This window comes from Rhamphochromis longiceps, linkage group LG10 (genome assembly GCF_057381845.1).
Source record: "Rhamphochromis longiceps isolate RC_006_pf linkage group LG10, R_longiceps_female_GT1.1, whole genome shotgun sequence".
NCBI lineage: Eukaryota > Metazoa > Chordata > Actinopteri > Cichliformes > Cichlidae > Rhamphochromis > Rhamphochromis longiceps.
Window position 1 is genome coordinate 21,024,717 of NC_140566.1, and position 15,242 is coordinate 21,039,958.

A 15,242-nucleotide genomic window follows, 5' to 3' on the forward strand; every position below is an offset into this window, starting at 1 on the left:
GTATTTCCCCCCACTTGTGAGGCTTTGCCTCGTAGATATTCTGTGTCAACAATATTATTATTATTATTATTATTATTATTATTATTATTATTATTATTATTATTATTACTTTTTGGCTTTTCATTTCATTTGTACATAATGTGAATTCCTAAAAACATTTTTGGTGATTAAATCACTACAAGCTAACATATGATTAAAAGTCCAAAGCTAATTTTAGCAGTTTCAGTGTTTAATCAAGCCCTTCCCGGTGTCATTATGAGGACTGTGAAAGTTTTGCTTTTTAAATCACCCACTACACTAAGGGTTTCAAACTGAAATGAGCCGTGGGCCACGGCTGGTACCGTCATCTCATTGGAGGGCCACTTTAGTGTTCAAGAAGCATAAAAACAAACAAACGCCCACAAATATTTCTGAAAACGTCGTGTTTTGTTTGTTCTTTTAAATTTTGATTATTGTATAACAAAACAAAACTGCAAACATGAACACAATTTCTTTTTCTCACTCTTAACTAACCGAAGCCTTTCATTGAACTACCAAATAAACACATTGGCGCTCTCATTCTGGTCAGATACGTGGCAACACTTCTGCTATAATTTTGTTTGTATTTAACAAAATAAAAATGCAGACATAAATGTACACGTTAGTTTTTGACTGTAGTGAAAATTGTTTTCTTTAGAAATAAGTCTCTCACTACTGAACTAACACTGTGAATCCCTCAACAGGTTTGTGCTCTCTGCTCATATTGCATTCATATTAATTTTTTTTCTTTTTAAGAACTTATTTTAACATTGCACTCAACAACAAACAAACTCTCGTAACAAAAAAAGTAACTTCAAGTACCAAACTGCATTATATTTCGTCACGTCGATATATGGGCTGCAAGTACGGGTGACGTGTGCCACAAGTGGCCCCCGGGCCACATGTTTGAGGTCCCCGTATTATACTGTATTCCATTATCAGACTATTTGTAAACAAAAAACATGAAATACGTCTTTATGAGGGCACACACTACTGTTGGCTATACTATTATTGTAGCACAAAGTACCTTGAGGTACCTGCATAAATAAATACAACTGAACTGAATTGAATATTTCTCTCTCCCTTGACCCACTCTTTATGCAATAATATACACAACTCCTTAGTATCTTATAAATGAAGACATAAACACAAATTGTAATCAGACTCTTTATTTAGATGTTTGAAAATAAAGAGCCACTGCCATCAGATGCAACGAAGAAATGTCTGCTCTCACATGCTTGTGAGTAAATTTAATGTACATTTTAATGGTACATGCTCACACATTAAACAGACAAGCAAAAACCAAATATAAAAAGAAGTATTTAAAAACAGCAAGTAAGACAATAATCCAAATCACTATCAATATTGAACCAGTTTAATAAATCATAGATTTAAACTTGTGGCTGCTCAGTCAGATTTTACAGAAAGTTTAAATACACAAACTTTACTACTCATCCAAATCACACATTTAAGTTTCAAAGAGCTTTTACTCTTTCTAATTAACTGCTTTTTCTTTTTACAAGACCCTGATTTACACAGAGGGAGGTTGGGAGTACTTAACATCATAGCTAGTCTCCTTTTTGAGTGGCCAGGAGCTGCAAAGGAGACTTCCACCCAGTATCAGCAGCCCTACAGACACCCACCCGATGTGGAGCGCAGCTCCCATTCTGTATTCTTCATTGTAGGATTCATGAGCTATGGTGATTGTGGTCCAGCAGACTGGTATGAGCACCAAGACACCTGCAATGATGAAGGCAATTCCAGAAACAAAGGCCTCTTTAGTCTTTTGCCTTTCATCCTGATCATTGGTGGTGCAGTTGCCCCCTACCACACCAAGCATGATGCCAAAAACATTGATGATGATGGCCATGATGGTGAGCACTCTGGCAGCCTTCAGTTCTTGAGGTACATCCAGAGAAATATAAGCTTCACATGCTGTCCTGTAGTAATAGTCCTGACTCTCACAGTACTTCCACAAACCCAGCCCATTATTCTGAGCAAATTTCCAAGTGGAGCCGATGCAGATGGCCATGCATCCAAGAGAGCCGAAGATGGCAAAGACCAAACCCAGAAGCTGCCTTCCACTAGCCTTCATTATAATGATTTCTTGGCGTATTCTTGAGAGCTGCAGTAGCTTATATGTGAGCAAAGAGCTGAGTGGGAAGTGGTTTGTAGGTGGTTTTTATAACCAGAGATGTCTGTAGCTTCCTCAATGAGTATTCACATATTTAAAGTTTGCTGATTATTTAGTACTACCCTTTAGCTAAAAAACTGTTTCTAAATGAAACATAGTGTTACAGAGATGCATGTACCAAAAGAGGCACAAAGATATAATTGCTTATTTTATCATTTGAAATATTTTGAAAAAGCTCTTTTTTTAGTCGAATGATACTAACTGTTCTAAATGAACTGCTATATGTCCCCAACAGATAATAGTGGAAAAAATAACACTACTTCAGGGGTACTTTAGTTTCACTGTCAACTTTTCATTTATTAAGATTGAAGGTGATAAAACACAACCAAAATCAAATATTTTTCACTGAAAAGTGTGAAATTTATTCACAGCAGATGCTAAAGTAGAGTTTGAAGGAAGAACAGGTGATTTTCAGAGTGACTTCACTGTCTCTCTGGACTGGCATGTAGCCATGTGTGTGTGTGTGTGTGTGTGTGTGTGTGTGTGTGTGTGTGTGCGTGCGTGTGTGTGTGTGTGTGTGTGTGTGTGTGTGTGTGTGTGTGTGTGTGTGTGTGTGTGTGTGTGTGTGTAACGATCTGGAAGCAAATCATGTGTGGCGAGTTAAGGACCCAGGAGCAGGCGACACAGGAAGACAGGAACTTAATGAAAAGTGAAAACATGTGCCAGGAGTAGAAATAACTCAGCAGGAAAAACCACGACTAAACTAAGTAACAGAAAACTAAAACATAACAATACAACAGAAAGAAATCATAAACTTAAAATGCTGGGTCGAATGACCCAGAACCATGACAGTGTGAATATCAGTCTTCTTTAAAGAGAAAATGAAAACACTAATGGATTCTCACACAAACACTTTCCTCGTGTTTGACAGGTAAACACACTCACATTATAGACATTGTAGACTTCTAAGTATTTATAAAAAGTAACCAATCTAATGTGGTAATATATGCTACTATATGTATGATTTCCACCGATGTACGATCTACAGTAATTTCTTTATTTTTGTACAAGTTTTCCCAAGCTTCTCCAATCCTGCTTTAAAACTGGAAATGCCACATTTCCCTGTGGGTAAACTAATAATAACAGTGTTGGTATAATTGAATATATTATAGGATAAGAAAATGTTATAATTTAATTGTTAAATATGAATTAAACATTTCACAACACATTTATTTAGAAAAAGACAAACAGACCATCCAGTGTCTTTTTTTCTATGTTTGCATTCAGAGGTGAAAAAACACCAACATCTCACACACTGAGGTTATAATTTGGCATGCAAAGGCAAACTACTACATGTTTTTAAAGTGGAAAAAAAATATCTACACAAGAATTTTTGTGTTTCCCCTCACAACTAGAACAAAACATTAGCATTAAACAAATGTTATCAGTCTTCACATGTGAATGCTGGGTTTGATACTAACATGTTATTTCATTTCATTTAGCGCAGAAAATGTGTGCAGAAAGTAGGTTGAACTATTTATAGGACAACTTGGAGATAGCAGCTCAATGTTCTGTGGCAGTGGTTTGCTATTTAATGTCAGTTTAGTTTAGCTTTGCCTAGGAGCACTTTCAAAGTAATAAAGAAAATCAAAACTGACTCTTCTTTCATATGATTTTTAATTTGTGGTTTAATGTATTACAAAATAACTTTCTTTAATGTTGAACTAGACTGCATATGCAACTACATTTATTAACTATGATGAACATGTGTTTCCTGCAGTACATGTAGCCTGTTGCTTGAATGATAAAGTGTAACCACAGACCGACACACACGTATACAGACACTAATTGCTTGGTTTTTACAACAAATATTTTACACTGTAAATTAGAAATGCAAAAAATGAAGCTCAACAGTGTTGTCTTTATTAAAAATATTTTCCTCTCCTCTTGATCTTCAATGAAAAAAAAACTTAATTCTCATTAGTCTTTTAAATCATGAGAGATCTACATAAACACAAATACATTCTGATTATGTTTATTAAACCTTCACAGAAAAAGATCCATCATGATCAGATAAAAAAAGTAAATATACACCATCACTTATAAAATTTTACTGGCATGCAATCTTACATAAAGAAGGAAAAGAAAAGAAAAATGAGGACACTATTCACACCGTGGATACAAATCAGTGACAGCAGTTCAGTGATGAAAGAGTAATCACAGACCTGACCTACACTTAAAACATTGGTTTCCCTGTCAGACTTTTTTGAAAGTTGAAATGAAGAAGACTACCTAGAAAAACCCCTGGACTAAAAGAAATATTTGTTTTACACAATTACACTGCAAACATTTTTGCCTGTTTTGGTCACATTCCATGCTTTATTTTTTTACTCAGTCAAGAAAAATACAGTAAAGCTTTTCTAAAACATTTCTCTTGATCCCTAGAGACTGTATACATTTAAATTTATTTAGTTTATAGAAGTATTTATATATTTTTACACAGAGCTAGGTTTGGAGTATTCATTCTCATTACTGCGTGAACAAAAGAAGCAGAGGAGGCTTCCTCCCAGTAACAGCAGCCCTGCAGATGCCCAGCCGATGTAGAGTGAGGCTCCCATCAATGGAGGTCCGTAGTAAGACGTTTTCGCCATGGTGAGAGTTGTGATGGTGCTCCAGCAGATTGGAATGATCACCAGGACACCTGATATGATGAAGATAATTCCAGAAGCTATAGCCACTTTGCTATTTTTCCTCTTATTTGACACCAAGTTGGTGCAGTTGCCCCCGACAACACCAACTATGACTCCAAAGATCCCGACAATGATGGCGAAGACGATGAGCACTCTGGCAGCCTGCAGGTCTTGAGGTAAGGCCAGCAGAGAATCATAAGATTTGCACTCTGTTGTTGGTCGTGGATAGTAACGATAATCAAAGTTACAGGACTTCCACAAACCCTCTGATTTCCCCCACTCAGGGGATCTCCATGTGGGGAGAGCACAGCTTATGATGCTCCCCAGGACTCCGAAAATGGCCAAGACCAAACCTAGAAGCTGTCTCCCGCCAGGTTTCATGATGAAGTTTTCTTGAGCTCTTCAAAGAGGAAAGACAGTGTGTTCTTGAGAGTTGCAGTAATTTAGAAAAGAGCTGGGCAGGAAGTGGTTTTTATGTGTTTTTCATGATCAGAGGAGCTGACTAGTTTCCAACTCACTAATCATGCTGTTAAAGGAAAAGACATATTGTTGCCTTTAAGCTGAAAATGTTCTCTGAAGGAAACCCAGACTCTCAGAGAGAGTAAAAAGTATAATTAGAAAAAGGTTGCAAAGGAAATCGCAATTTTTTGTTAATTAAATCTAAAGAAAATTACAATTGGATTATATTTTTTTAAAATGGTCTGTGGCAATCCTGGTTTAAGTTAATTACATTAAAGTATTTAATGATTCAGCATTTTGTGACTAAATACAAACAAAATCAAACATTATTGTTTCCTCATGAATAGAGGAATATAAATTCCTTCATTCTCACTGAAATGTGAGATTTACTCATAGCAGATACTGATGTAGAGTTCCGAGGAAGAAGATGTGACTACAGATTATCTTCATTACCAGTAGATACTTGTAGTTCAGTCACTGATATGTAGCTGCAACGATGATAACAGACTCATCTTCATCACCGGATGTTCTTGTTGCAATTTGTTGCTTTGTGCCTGGTTCAACTTGTGATCATGTGTTTTAAATGAAGTGGCATGTCCTTTATGCTCAGTTTACTTAAATTTAGAGGGGAACATCCACATGGTCTGAAACTTTTATTCAGTGCAGTTTACTCATCTGTTGGCTCGTACTCAGATGAGATCATCTAATGATCTTCTGTAATCCATGTGCTTCTGTGTGCTCACATTGGATACGTTTTAAAAATCTTCTTCAGGAACTAAAGTTGGTTAATGTGATATGTCCAATAAATTTCTGTCATAAAATTGTTTTTATTGAAACTATATCATCTATACTCAACCTATTCAAGATGTACATGGTGAGATTAGTTGTCTCACCCACACAGAACAACCAAAAGTAAAGGAGCTGCCAGTATACAGGGTCTCTGACTGTCTGTCTTTCTTTACTCTCATTTTGTGTTTAACTCTCTTTTCAGTTTCAGTTAATTTAGTGATTGATAGATTTAATTGTATATAGGTAAACTGACGATGGCCGAGGCCAAATCAAGAAACTGTCTTCCACCGCTTCAAAGAGGAGGGGTGATGTGGTCTGAGTGCTCCAGTTATTTAACAGTGAGCGGCAGCTGAGCAGGAACTAGTTTTTATGTGGTTTTCACACTTGAAACCACTCGAGTGGCTTCCTTACTCGCTCACTCACATTGCATGAGAAAGCACACATTAGATTGTACTGATGCTGCAATCTCCAAGCCACAAATTAAATATAGAACATGTGAATACCAATGTTGTTGACAGCCATACGGCACATTATAAAATATGACTGTCATTTAAAATAGTTTTGACTTCTCTTGAATTATGGATAAAAGAAGAGCCGAGTATGAGAATGCAGGTAAAAATAAGACCTTTGTGCAGTAACTTTTCTTTTGCATGAGAGTTGGAAAGAGTTCACTTAGCTCTCAGTATCTGCACATCGTGTGAAAATGTCATTTACACTTTATGCTCTCGTTGCACTCTTTATAGGATCTCAAAGTGTATATATTTACACATGCAGCCTCCTCTTCTCGTGTTGGTTAATTGGACTCTCACCACCATATGTGTAAATTTAAGTGTGAATGGTTGTCTTCTGTATCTGTGTTAGCCCTGTGACAGACTGCCCAGGGTGTACACTGCCTCTTGCCCTAAGACAGCAGGGATAGGCTTAAAGCCCTCCTGCAACCCTGAAAAGGATGAATGGAAGGATGGACATAGTGTGTCCTTGAGAGCTGTAATTTTTATCTGTGAGGGAAGATCTGAGCAGGAAGTGGGGTCATACGCTGTCAATTTTTCAGTCAGTGTTCTGCTTCTTCATAAATAAAAACCAGTTCATAAGCAACTCTCCCCACAAATTGTCAACATAATATTTTCACCCCAAAAATATGTGTTAAAGGACCACTGCGGTACCCAGATGTCAGAGAGAACTGCCAAAACACGTACATCTGTAGAGGGGGCAATCATAATGAGGTATTTCGTAATTTGCAGATTCAAGCTGCTCTTCATATTTTTTGCCACCAGATGTCACCAAAGAGGACTGTGTTGAAAATCTGTGAGTAATTCGGTGCTTCAGGAAGCTTTATTTGACCATATCTACTTAGCCTTATACCAGATTTAATGACTCCATTCAGAAAAGGTGCAGAAAGTTCTTCTCAAGCAGGAAGACTCCTGCTGTGGGCAGACCAATGAAACAGAGCAAGTTTTACTGTAAATTTAAACCTTAAACTACAAAGTGAGCTCAGCGTAACCAGGGTAACTGTCAATTATCTGGGTTCACTTTCCCTAACGCTGGCAAACGGGATAAGCAGTCACACAAAGTTGGATATCAACTTGCTAATTTTAACCAGGGTTTTGCTGTGCTTTTCACATTAATTTGTTTTTTAAATCAGAGACCGGAAGAAAAATGAAGGAAAAGACGAAAGCGTTTGTATTCCTTTTTTTCCTGTCACAGTTTTAGTTTCTGAATCTTTAGGACGAGCACGGTTTGCGCTGGTGAAATTCAGGAGAATTCCTTCAAAAAGGTGTTGTTAGCATAAAAATCTGGTGTTGCAGTCTTGTGCTTGTGTCAGTTACTAGTGTTTTTATTTCACAATATAAAGAATATAGGGAAATATATTTTATCTGAAATCAGATAAATGCGAATACATCTTCACAGCATTACAAGTACACGTGATTGTTTATTTTGTTTGTATTTTCACACATATATTTACATTTATTCTGAAATGTACTGGTAAATATATTGAAATGTATTAAATATATATAAATCCTTATATTTTCTTTCTTGTTGTGTGTAACTGGAGTAGGCTAAGCAACCGTCAGCAAAAAGCCTGCTGAAACGGCTTTGCGGTTAATGAGCTTTGCGTTTAGCCACTTTAACAAAAAAGGAACCAAAAAGAGAAATAAAAAAATACACATCATTTTACATGCTCAGAAATATATATTCTCATTTGAGATAAGTCTTACTTGTATACAATCACATAAACAGATGATACTAAAAGATAAAACATAGACTTAAACCAGTGGATACAGAGTCAGATTTTATAGCATTTTTAAATGCACATGCTTTGTATGATTTTACACAAAAAAGGAACGTCTCTTTTCATACAACAAAGTGAACAACACAAATAATAAATTTTTAAAAAATGCAAAGGTGGTTATAATGGTGTAGGATACAACAAAACGGATTTAGAAGCAAGTTACATAACCAAACTGCAAAATTCTTCTTTTTTAATCTGATTTTATACTTTGTTAATCTACTCATTCAAAGGACAAAGTAAAGATGAAAACTTTCAGAAAACCTTTTTCTTATTTCCAATAGACTGCTCGATGTATAAAAATAAGCCTTATTACATATGGCCTTGCTTACATGGTAAGAGTTGGAGTACTTAATGTTTTAGTCAGTTTCTGCCCTGCAGAAAAAGGAGCTGCAGACGAGGCCTCCTCCCAGGAACAGAAGGACGGTGGTGAACCAGCCAATGTAGAGCGAGGTTCCCCACTCCATCTTCCTAAGCATCCCATGGTGAGGATCATAAGGAGACTGGGCAGGATGAAAATGATCACTGATGGTGTTGGCTGTCCAGCTGACTAGTATGAGAACAAAGAGGCCTGCAATGAGGTAGGCAATTCCAGAAGTCAGAGCCATTTTGCTCCTTTGCCTTTTAATTGGCACAAAGTTAATAAACTTGCTCCCAGCTGCACCAAGCAGCATCGCAAGGAGCTCAATGATAATGGCAATGATCATAAGTACTCTGGCAGCCCTCAGCTCTTTAGGTAATGGTATGTGCTCGTAATCCATACACACACCAAAGGATGAGCTTTCTGCGAATTCACATTTCTTCCACAAACCCTCTCCACAGCAGGAGTACACTGTGGTATCTTTGAAGTCTGTTATGATTTATCTTTATATATTTATATTTAAATTAATTACTTTTTCAAAGTAACTTGCCCAACACTGGATGCAATACATTTAAAAATCCAAACAAAAGAAAACAAACATTTTTAATTGGCTTCTTTCAGAAAAACAGCCACCAAAAAGACATCTTTAAAAACACTAAGCAAAACTCAAAATGCCCAAAACATGATCTCATTCTCTTATTAACCGACAACTTAATGTGACAATTTTACTGTTACAATACAATCATACCTAATTGCCGAAAGTTTTTCCTATTTTAATTACATTTTAAACTTTCTTGTACTACTCATTCAACCTTTTTTTTTCTTTTTAACAGACTGCTGGATTTCAAAGCTTAGGTTAATATGAGTAACTAAGTAACTGCTCTTTGTAAAAAAGACTATTTACAAAGAGTGAGGGTTGACATACTCAACATCTTGGTCAGTTCCATCTCTGCAGATAAAGGAGCTGCAGAGGAGGCCTCCTCCCAGGAACAGAAGTGCTGTGGTGATCCAGCCAATGTAAAGCAAGGCTCCCGGTTCACTCTTTACACGGTCACCCTGCAGAACATAGGTGATGGTGATGGTGGTCCAGCAGACTGGTATTAGCACAAAGAGGCCAGCAAAGAGAATAGCAACTCCGGAAACCATAGCTATTTTGCTCTTTTTCATTTCATCTGGCACAAAGTTGATGAATTTGCTCCCAACAACACCGAGCAGGATCCCAAAGACACCAATAATAATGGCAATGATGATGAGCACTCTGGCAACCTCAAGGTCTAGACTTATATAGAGTCGTTTTCCATATTGTTTGCACTCCACATGCTCTGCACTGACGGTATCACAGGCTTTCCACAAACCTTCAGATTGCACGTTGTTCGATGATTGATGGTCGACTTTATGCACTTTCCATGTGGGAAGAGCACAGATGCTAATGGTCCCCACAAAGCCAATGATGGCCAAGGCCAGGCCCAGAAGCTGTCTTTCACAAGCCACCATGATGACGCTGAAGCACCTTTACTCTTCAAAGAGTAAAGGTGATGTGTTAACAGGAGATTCAGGAATTTATCTGAAGAGCTGAGAAGGAAGTGGTTATCATTTGGTTTTAATACTCAGAATTCTACTGTGGCCTCCACGGTTCCTGTTCACACTTCTACAGGAGATGACAGCTTTTAGTGTTGCCTCTGAGTTGAAACTGGTTTCTAAAGAAAGTGACACATAACGGCAAAAAATAGCACACAGAAGAACTAATAATAATTTGACTTTGAAAAATGCAAGTAGTATTTGATTGGAACCTACTAAATGTGCATCATCATTGCTGAAAAATGCCACATCTCTGTTACAATTTTAATCTCAGTGTTAACTTTTTATTCACTTTATCACAAAGTCACTAAGTAAATTATTTCAGTGCAAATAAAGAAATCAAAATTTGTTCAGGATCACTAAAATTAGTGAGATTTATTCACAGCAGATTGAGCCTTGTGTTGTTATATTGTTAATCTCAATCCTTCTGAAGAAATGCTGTGTTTAAATTAAAGTGGAAACTATGATTGAGAACTTCATATACATGTGAGATCAGTAGTCTGTGTGTGTGTGTGTTTAATGCATGGAAGTAATAATTGCATACAGAATATATTTCTGAAGCAGTGGGAGAAAGATGAGAAACAATACCCTGTGTGAAAAGCAGTTTCACTGCAGAATATAGTGTGAGAAATACAACCACACAAAGCCGGCAACACATTAGGCACCAAACCAAACCTTTTCTGGTGTTATATCACGCCTGTTTACTGGCAACAATTGTTAATGTTTTTTAATTCCTTTGATTTTCTTTCACTTTGTTTGTGCTGTTAATTGTTAATTCTTGTATATTTTAATCTTTATGTTTATGTTTTACTAACAGTTTTCTTCTTTCCTTTCTCTCCCGATTTCCCCTACAGAAAATTAATGATACGAATGTGAATGTCGTGGTCCTGGCTCTTTTGACCCAATGTTCTTCTCAACTTGCTGAAAAAACATTTTAACAAAAAGTCTGTTTCATGCAGAGTGGCCAAGATGCTGATGTTGTTTCATAACCAAATAGTGCAGCCTATAGTGTTAGGGTGATTTTGGTAAAAGTTGTCATTGTACTTAAATTTGTAAACCTTGTCCTGAACTGCATGTTCAGATATTTTTCTGTCCCTTTCTTACTTGTAGGATGGTGGAGGAAGTTATAGCTATAGTGTTTAACTGCAGGCACATTTCATGTAAGGTCCTGGTTTTCTTATTTGGTAAGGAATGTAAGGACACTGTTTTTTTTTTAGTTGTCTGGGATCAGGTGAGGAGCTTTCAGCTCTAAGACCCTGATCCGATCGGCTCCCCTTGCAAGTTGAAATAGATTGATCTCTGATTGTCTTGCTTTGTTTATGGGGATAAATCTTTGAACCAGCGAGGCCTGCAAGTGCAGACCTAGTGTTAGGGTTTTTTGTTTGGTTTTTCTGTTTTTTGTTTTTAACAAGAGAGAAGACAAATATACTCCAATTATAATGTAGCGGCACGAGGAGGGGAGGAAAGGATTTGGCTGGGGCAGGTTAACACTGAACCTACATCCTGTCGACAGACACCAAATTGTAGCGGTGCGAGGGATTACGGAGGGGTGCTACCTCGGGGAAGTTACACCCCAGGAAAGAATATTAGATTTTGCGTTGCATTCGCAGACTTCACTACAATTAACCCCCGGGATTTGTATCGTCCTGACTATTGACATTTACTGCCAAGGTCTAAACGGTAGGGGTGCAACGATACACAAAATTCACGGTTCGGTTCGATACTTTGGTGTCACGGTTCGATATTTTTTCGATACAAAAAAATGTTCATTCCTTTTTAAGTTGTCATTTATTAAAATTATAAATATATATTTTAACTCAAAAGTACAGTTTTTATATGTAATTTTGCTGAAACAACAAAGTAATAAAATAAATAAATAAATCTATCTGATCGAGAAATCACTCATATTTGGAAAAGAGAGTTTATTACAGAGAAATGGCTCTTTCCAAAATAAAAGCTATAGTATACGCTTCTTCTGGGCTATATTCTCAGCAGCATATTAAACATATCAGGTCCCCATAAGGAGAATCATATGCTGTCTAAATGACTCGGGTAAAGTTTGTAGCATGCGTGCTTGTTGTTTTTGTCTGCTTCCACTTGTCTTTGCAGTAGGATGATGTCGGTGTAAATGTGCAGTCATATTCATTGTGTTCCCACTAGTGCTGTCAGCGTTAATCTCATTAAAATGACATTAAAGCCATAACGTCGCAAATCTCCGTTAACGAGTTACCGCGGATCGGGCTGGATGGCGTCAACACGTTAACGATTGTTACGAGTTCAAAATTGGGGATGGAGACAAGAGAAAAAACCACAATAACAACACTGGTCCGGCCGGGTTAAGTCAAACGATGATTTTAATGATCACACGCGTGGGAGATGGACACTGTATGCAGACAGCCTCGGATCTCAAAATGGTGGAGCATTGCTCAAACTCTTATAGCCTCTGGTGCCCCCCACCTTATCATAAAAGCCTAAACATTCACATGCTTTCTCTCACACGGCGCCTAAGCTACGACCTTGGCTCCCCGTTCATCTGCTCCTGCTGAGATGGGGCAGAAAACTCCAGTATATTCTGTTCTCTTCTAATCAGACAAATAAGGCGATGACTTTCTGCAAACAGTATTTCTTATAGCTCAGCAGTATAATGCATCATAAAACAATATCATTCATCCACAATAAATCAGCAGTCTAATGTAATGCAAATCAGTTTAACTAATGCAATAGTTATCAGCTTCTTCTAATTCAGGAGAATAATGCAAACTAAAACTACATAATAATTCACAATCTTTAATTAGGGGTATAACATGCCATAAAATAATATTATAATCTAACACGATCTAACTGCGTTAACGCACTAGGTCCCACAAATGTAATTGAGCATTGCGTGGCACATCAAACATACTGTTTTACTTTTATCCATGACGCGCTAACATCAGGGTCATGCTTCACATGAAAACCAAGATAGTTCCATACGCCAGAGCTGAATGAGGGTGGGGGAGGTTCAATTTCGGGTAGCATTGAGGCAGTTGCCATGTTGCAACGAGCTTAACTTCTGTCTCGCTAGCTTGCGCTGCGCTCAGTGGATCTGCGCTCGACAGTGCAGCCTAGGCGGAGTAGTCGAACGCATCGTCAGAAGAAAAGTTGATAAAATAAATAAAAAAATTTGTATTGTTCGATACCGATACGAGTATTGTTGCACCCCTACTAAACTGGGTAATTGTATTGGGCACCAGTACCTGGGGACTCCCAGCCTTGATTGCTCTACTCCCTGCTACCTGGCGAAGATTATGCGGATTCGAGTGTGTCCCAGCATTAGCCCAAGTAGTCCTACGTAAAGGGGCTACACCATTCTGGACGTCAGCAATACCTGGCAACAGATTTGTGCAAACCGACACCACAGTGGATCTTAAGGGTTCTAGCTAGCCTGATCTACGTGGGCGAGGAGTCTTCAGTCTTGGTTGGCAATTTCTTGGGGCCGGATTAGGTTCAAAAACCAATAAAAACCACTCACAATCTTGCATAGGTTCCTCTATAGGGGCAGTTTCTAGTAGTTGAACTGGAGCACTGAAGGGACAAAGGCTCTCAAATTCCACATTCTTCTTTAATTGTGAACAGCGAACATGTTTCACGTGACTCGGGTTATCTACCAGAGCAACAGTGTACATGGACCCATTTTGGTCAGGGGCCTCAAGCACTTTATACACCACTTAACTCCAAACACCCTGAATTTCATGACGGCCTCTAAGCCCAACTTCCTTCAGGTAAACCAACTGACCTTCTCGCAGGGGAGCATCCTTTACACACTGGTCGTGGCGCGTCTTACGCCATTTAGCTGCAGGGATTTGCTTTGGTCGGGATGCCAGCAAATGACCCACATAAACATTAGGATGGGTTTGTGCATCTTTAGCCGACTCCTGGCACCACTTTTGGCTGTTTCCATACATCCCTAACCAGTATCACCATTGAGAAACCACATCTACTGTTCTCCGAACACCCTGATAACCGTACTACAAAACCTGACCCTGAAGGGATTTGGGCAACAATACCTGCGGCGCCTCTCCTCTCCTACGATGACGCCATCCCGCTCCACTGACCTACGCCACTGCCTGGCCAACCTGAGAGCCCGCCTTGAAGTGCGACCACGCTCCTTGGCATCAGGCCACCATCTCGGTTTCCAATCAAGGGGTCAGTCTCCTGTAAAACACGAAGGTCAGACAATGCATACCCAGGGAAGACAGAGGTAGTGGCTTGAACAGCAGGGGTTAGTGGTTTCCTACCAATAACCTGGGGCAAAGGGTCAGGTACTACAGGCTGTGAGCCTAGGACGCCCCAACCGAACCTCGGCTCAATGGTTCACCGGGCGGAAGTTTCCCTGAATGGAAGAGCAAGCAACATTACTTGAACAGGCCTGCGCTGGATTGCGTAGGCATAACTGTGGGCTCGCCAGGGCACTCTCTGGCAAAATGCTCAACCTTCTGGCACCGTCTGCAAATTACGGCCTTATTACAGGATATGGCAGGATATGGTTAGGATAAGCACTATTCAAAGCAGCTCCTTGCGAGCTAATTCAACTGCTCTTGCTGACTTTTAACAATCTCTTTTAACTCCTGTAATTCAGATTCATAGGCTGCAATACCTGCCGGACTACCTCTAAAAGGCACCTCCTGGACAGTGTGCTGAAATCCTAACACCAGGGGAACCGAGTAACTTCTATCCTTCCCGCCCCCTGGCATACCTTCACGCTCCCATAATATAGCCTCATATTTGATTTGTCTGTACTCAAACCATCTTCCCCTAGATTTGAGAATCATAGACTCTAACTGCTGGGTTGAGATTAAATTAAGTTCAGTTTGTAAAGTTAATCTTTGTTTATACAGATCTGGAGAGGGGGTTGTAGAGTGTTGCTCATCCAATTGCGAAATAAGG

The 15,242-nt window shown here is 38.7% G+C and overlaps 3 protein-coding genes across 3 annotated transcripts; all 3 read right to left on the reverse strand.

The window, feature by feature from the left end:
- Window positions 1–1,549: 1,549 nt before the first annotated feature.
- On the reverse strand, window positions 1,550–2,113 carry LOC146660819 (claudin-4-like). Its single transcript, XM_085419640.1, has one exon. The coding sequence runs from the start codon at window positions 2,111–2,113 to the stop codon at window positions 1,550–1,552; it is 564 nt and encodes a 187-aa protein (XP_085275766.1).
- A 2,534-nt stretch (window positions 2,114–4,647) lies between these two features.
- On the reverse strand, window positions 4,648–5,223 carry LOC146660820 (claudin-4-like). The gene has a single exon (XM_085419638.1). The coding sequence runs from the start codon at window positions 5,221–5,223 to the stop codon at window positions 4,648–4,650; it is 576 nt and encodes a 191-aa protein (XP_085275764.1).
- Window positions 5,224–9,638: 4,415 nt separating this feature from the next.
- LOC146660821 (claudin-4-like) lies at window positions 9,639–10,232 on the reverse strand. The gene has a single exon (XM_085420859.1). It carries the CDS (start codon window positions 10,230–10,232, stop codon window positions 9,639–9,641), a length of 594 nt encoding a protein of 197 aa, XP_085276985.1.
- Between the last annotated feature and the right edge of the window lie 5,010 nt (window positions 10,233–15,242).

What these genes read in the sequence shown, in the direction of transcription:
- LOC146660821 (XM_085420859.1), bottom strand. Translation starts at nt 10,232, where the DNA reads ATGGTGGCTTGTGAAAGACAGCTTCTGGGCCTGGCCTTGGCCATCATT.
- LOC146660819 (XM_085419640.1), bottom strand. Translation starts at nt 2,113, where the DNA reads ATGAAGGCTAGTGGAAGGCAGCTTCTGGGTTTGGTCTTTGCCATCTTC.
- LOC146660820 (XM_085419638.1), bottom strand. Translation starts at nt 5,223, where the DNA reads ATGAAACCTGGCGGGAGACAGCTTCTAGGTTTGGTCTTGGCCATTTTC.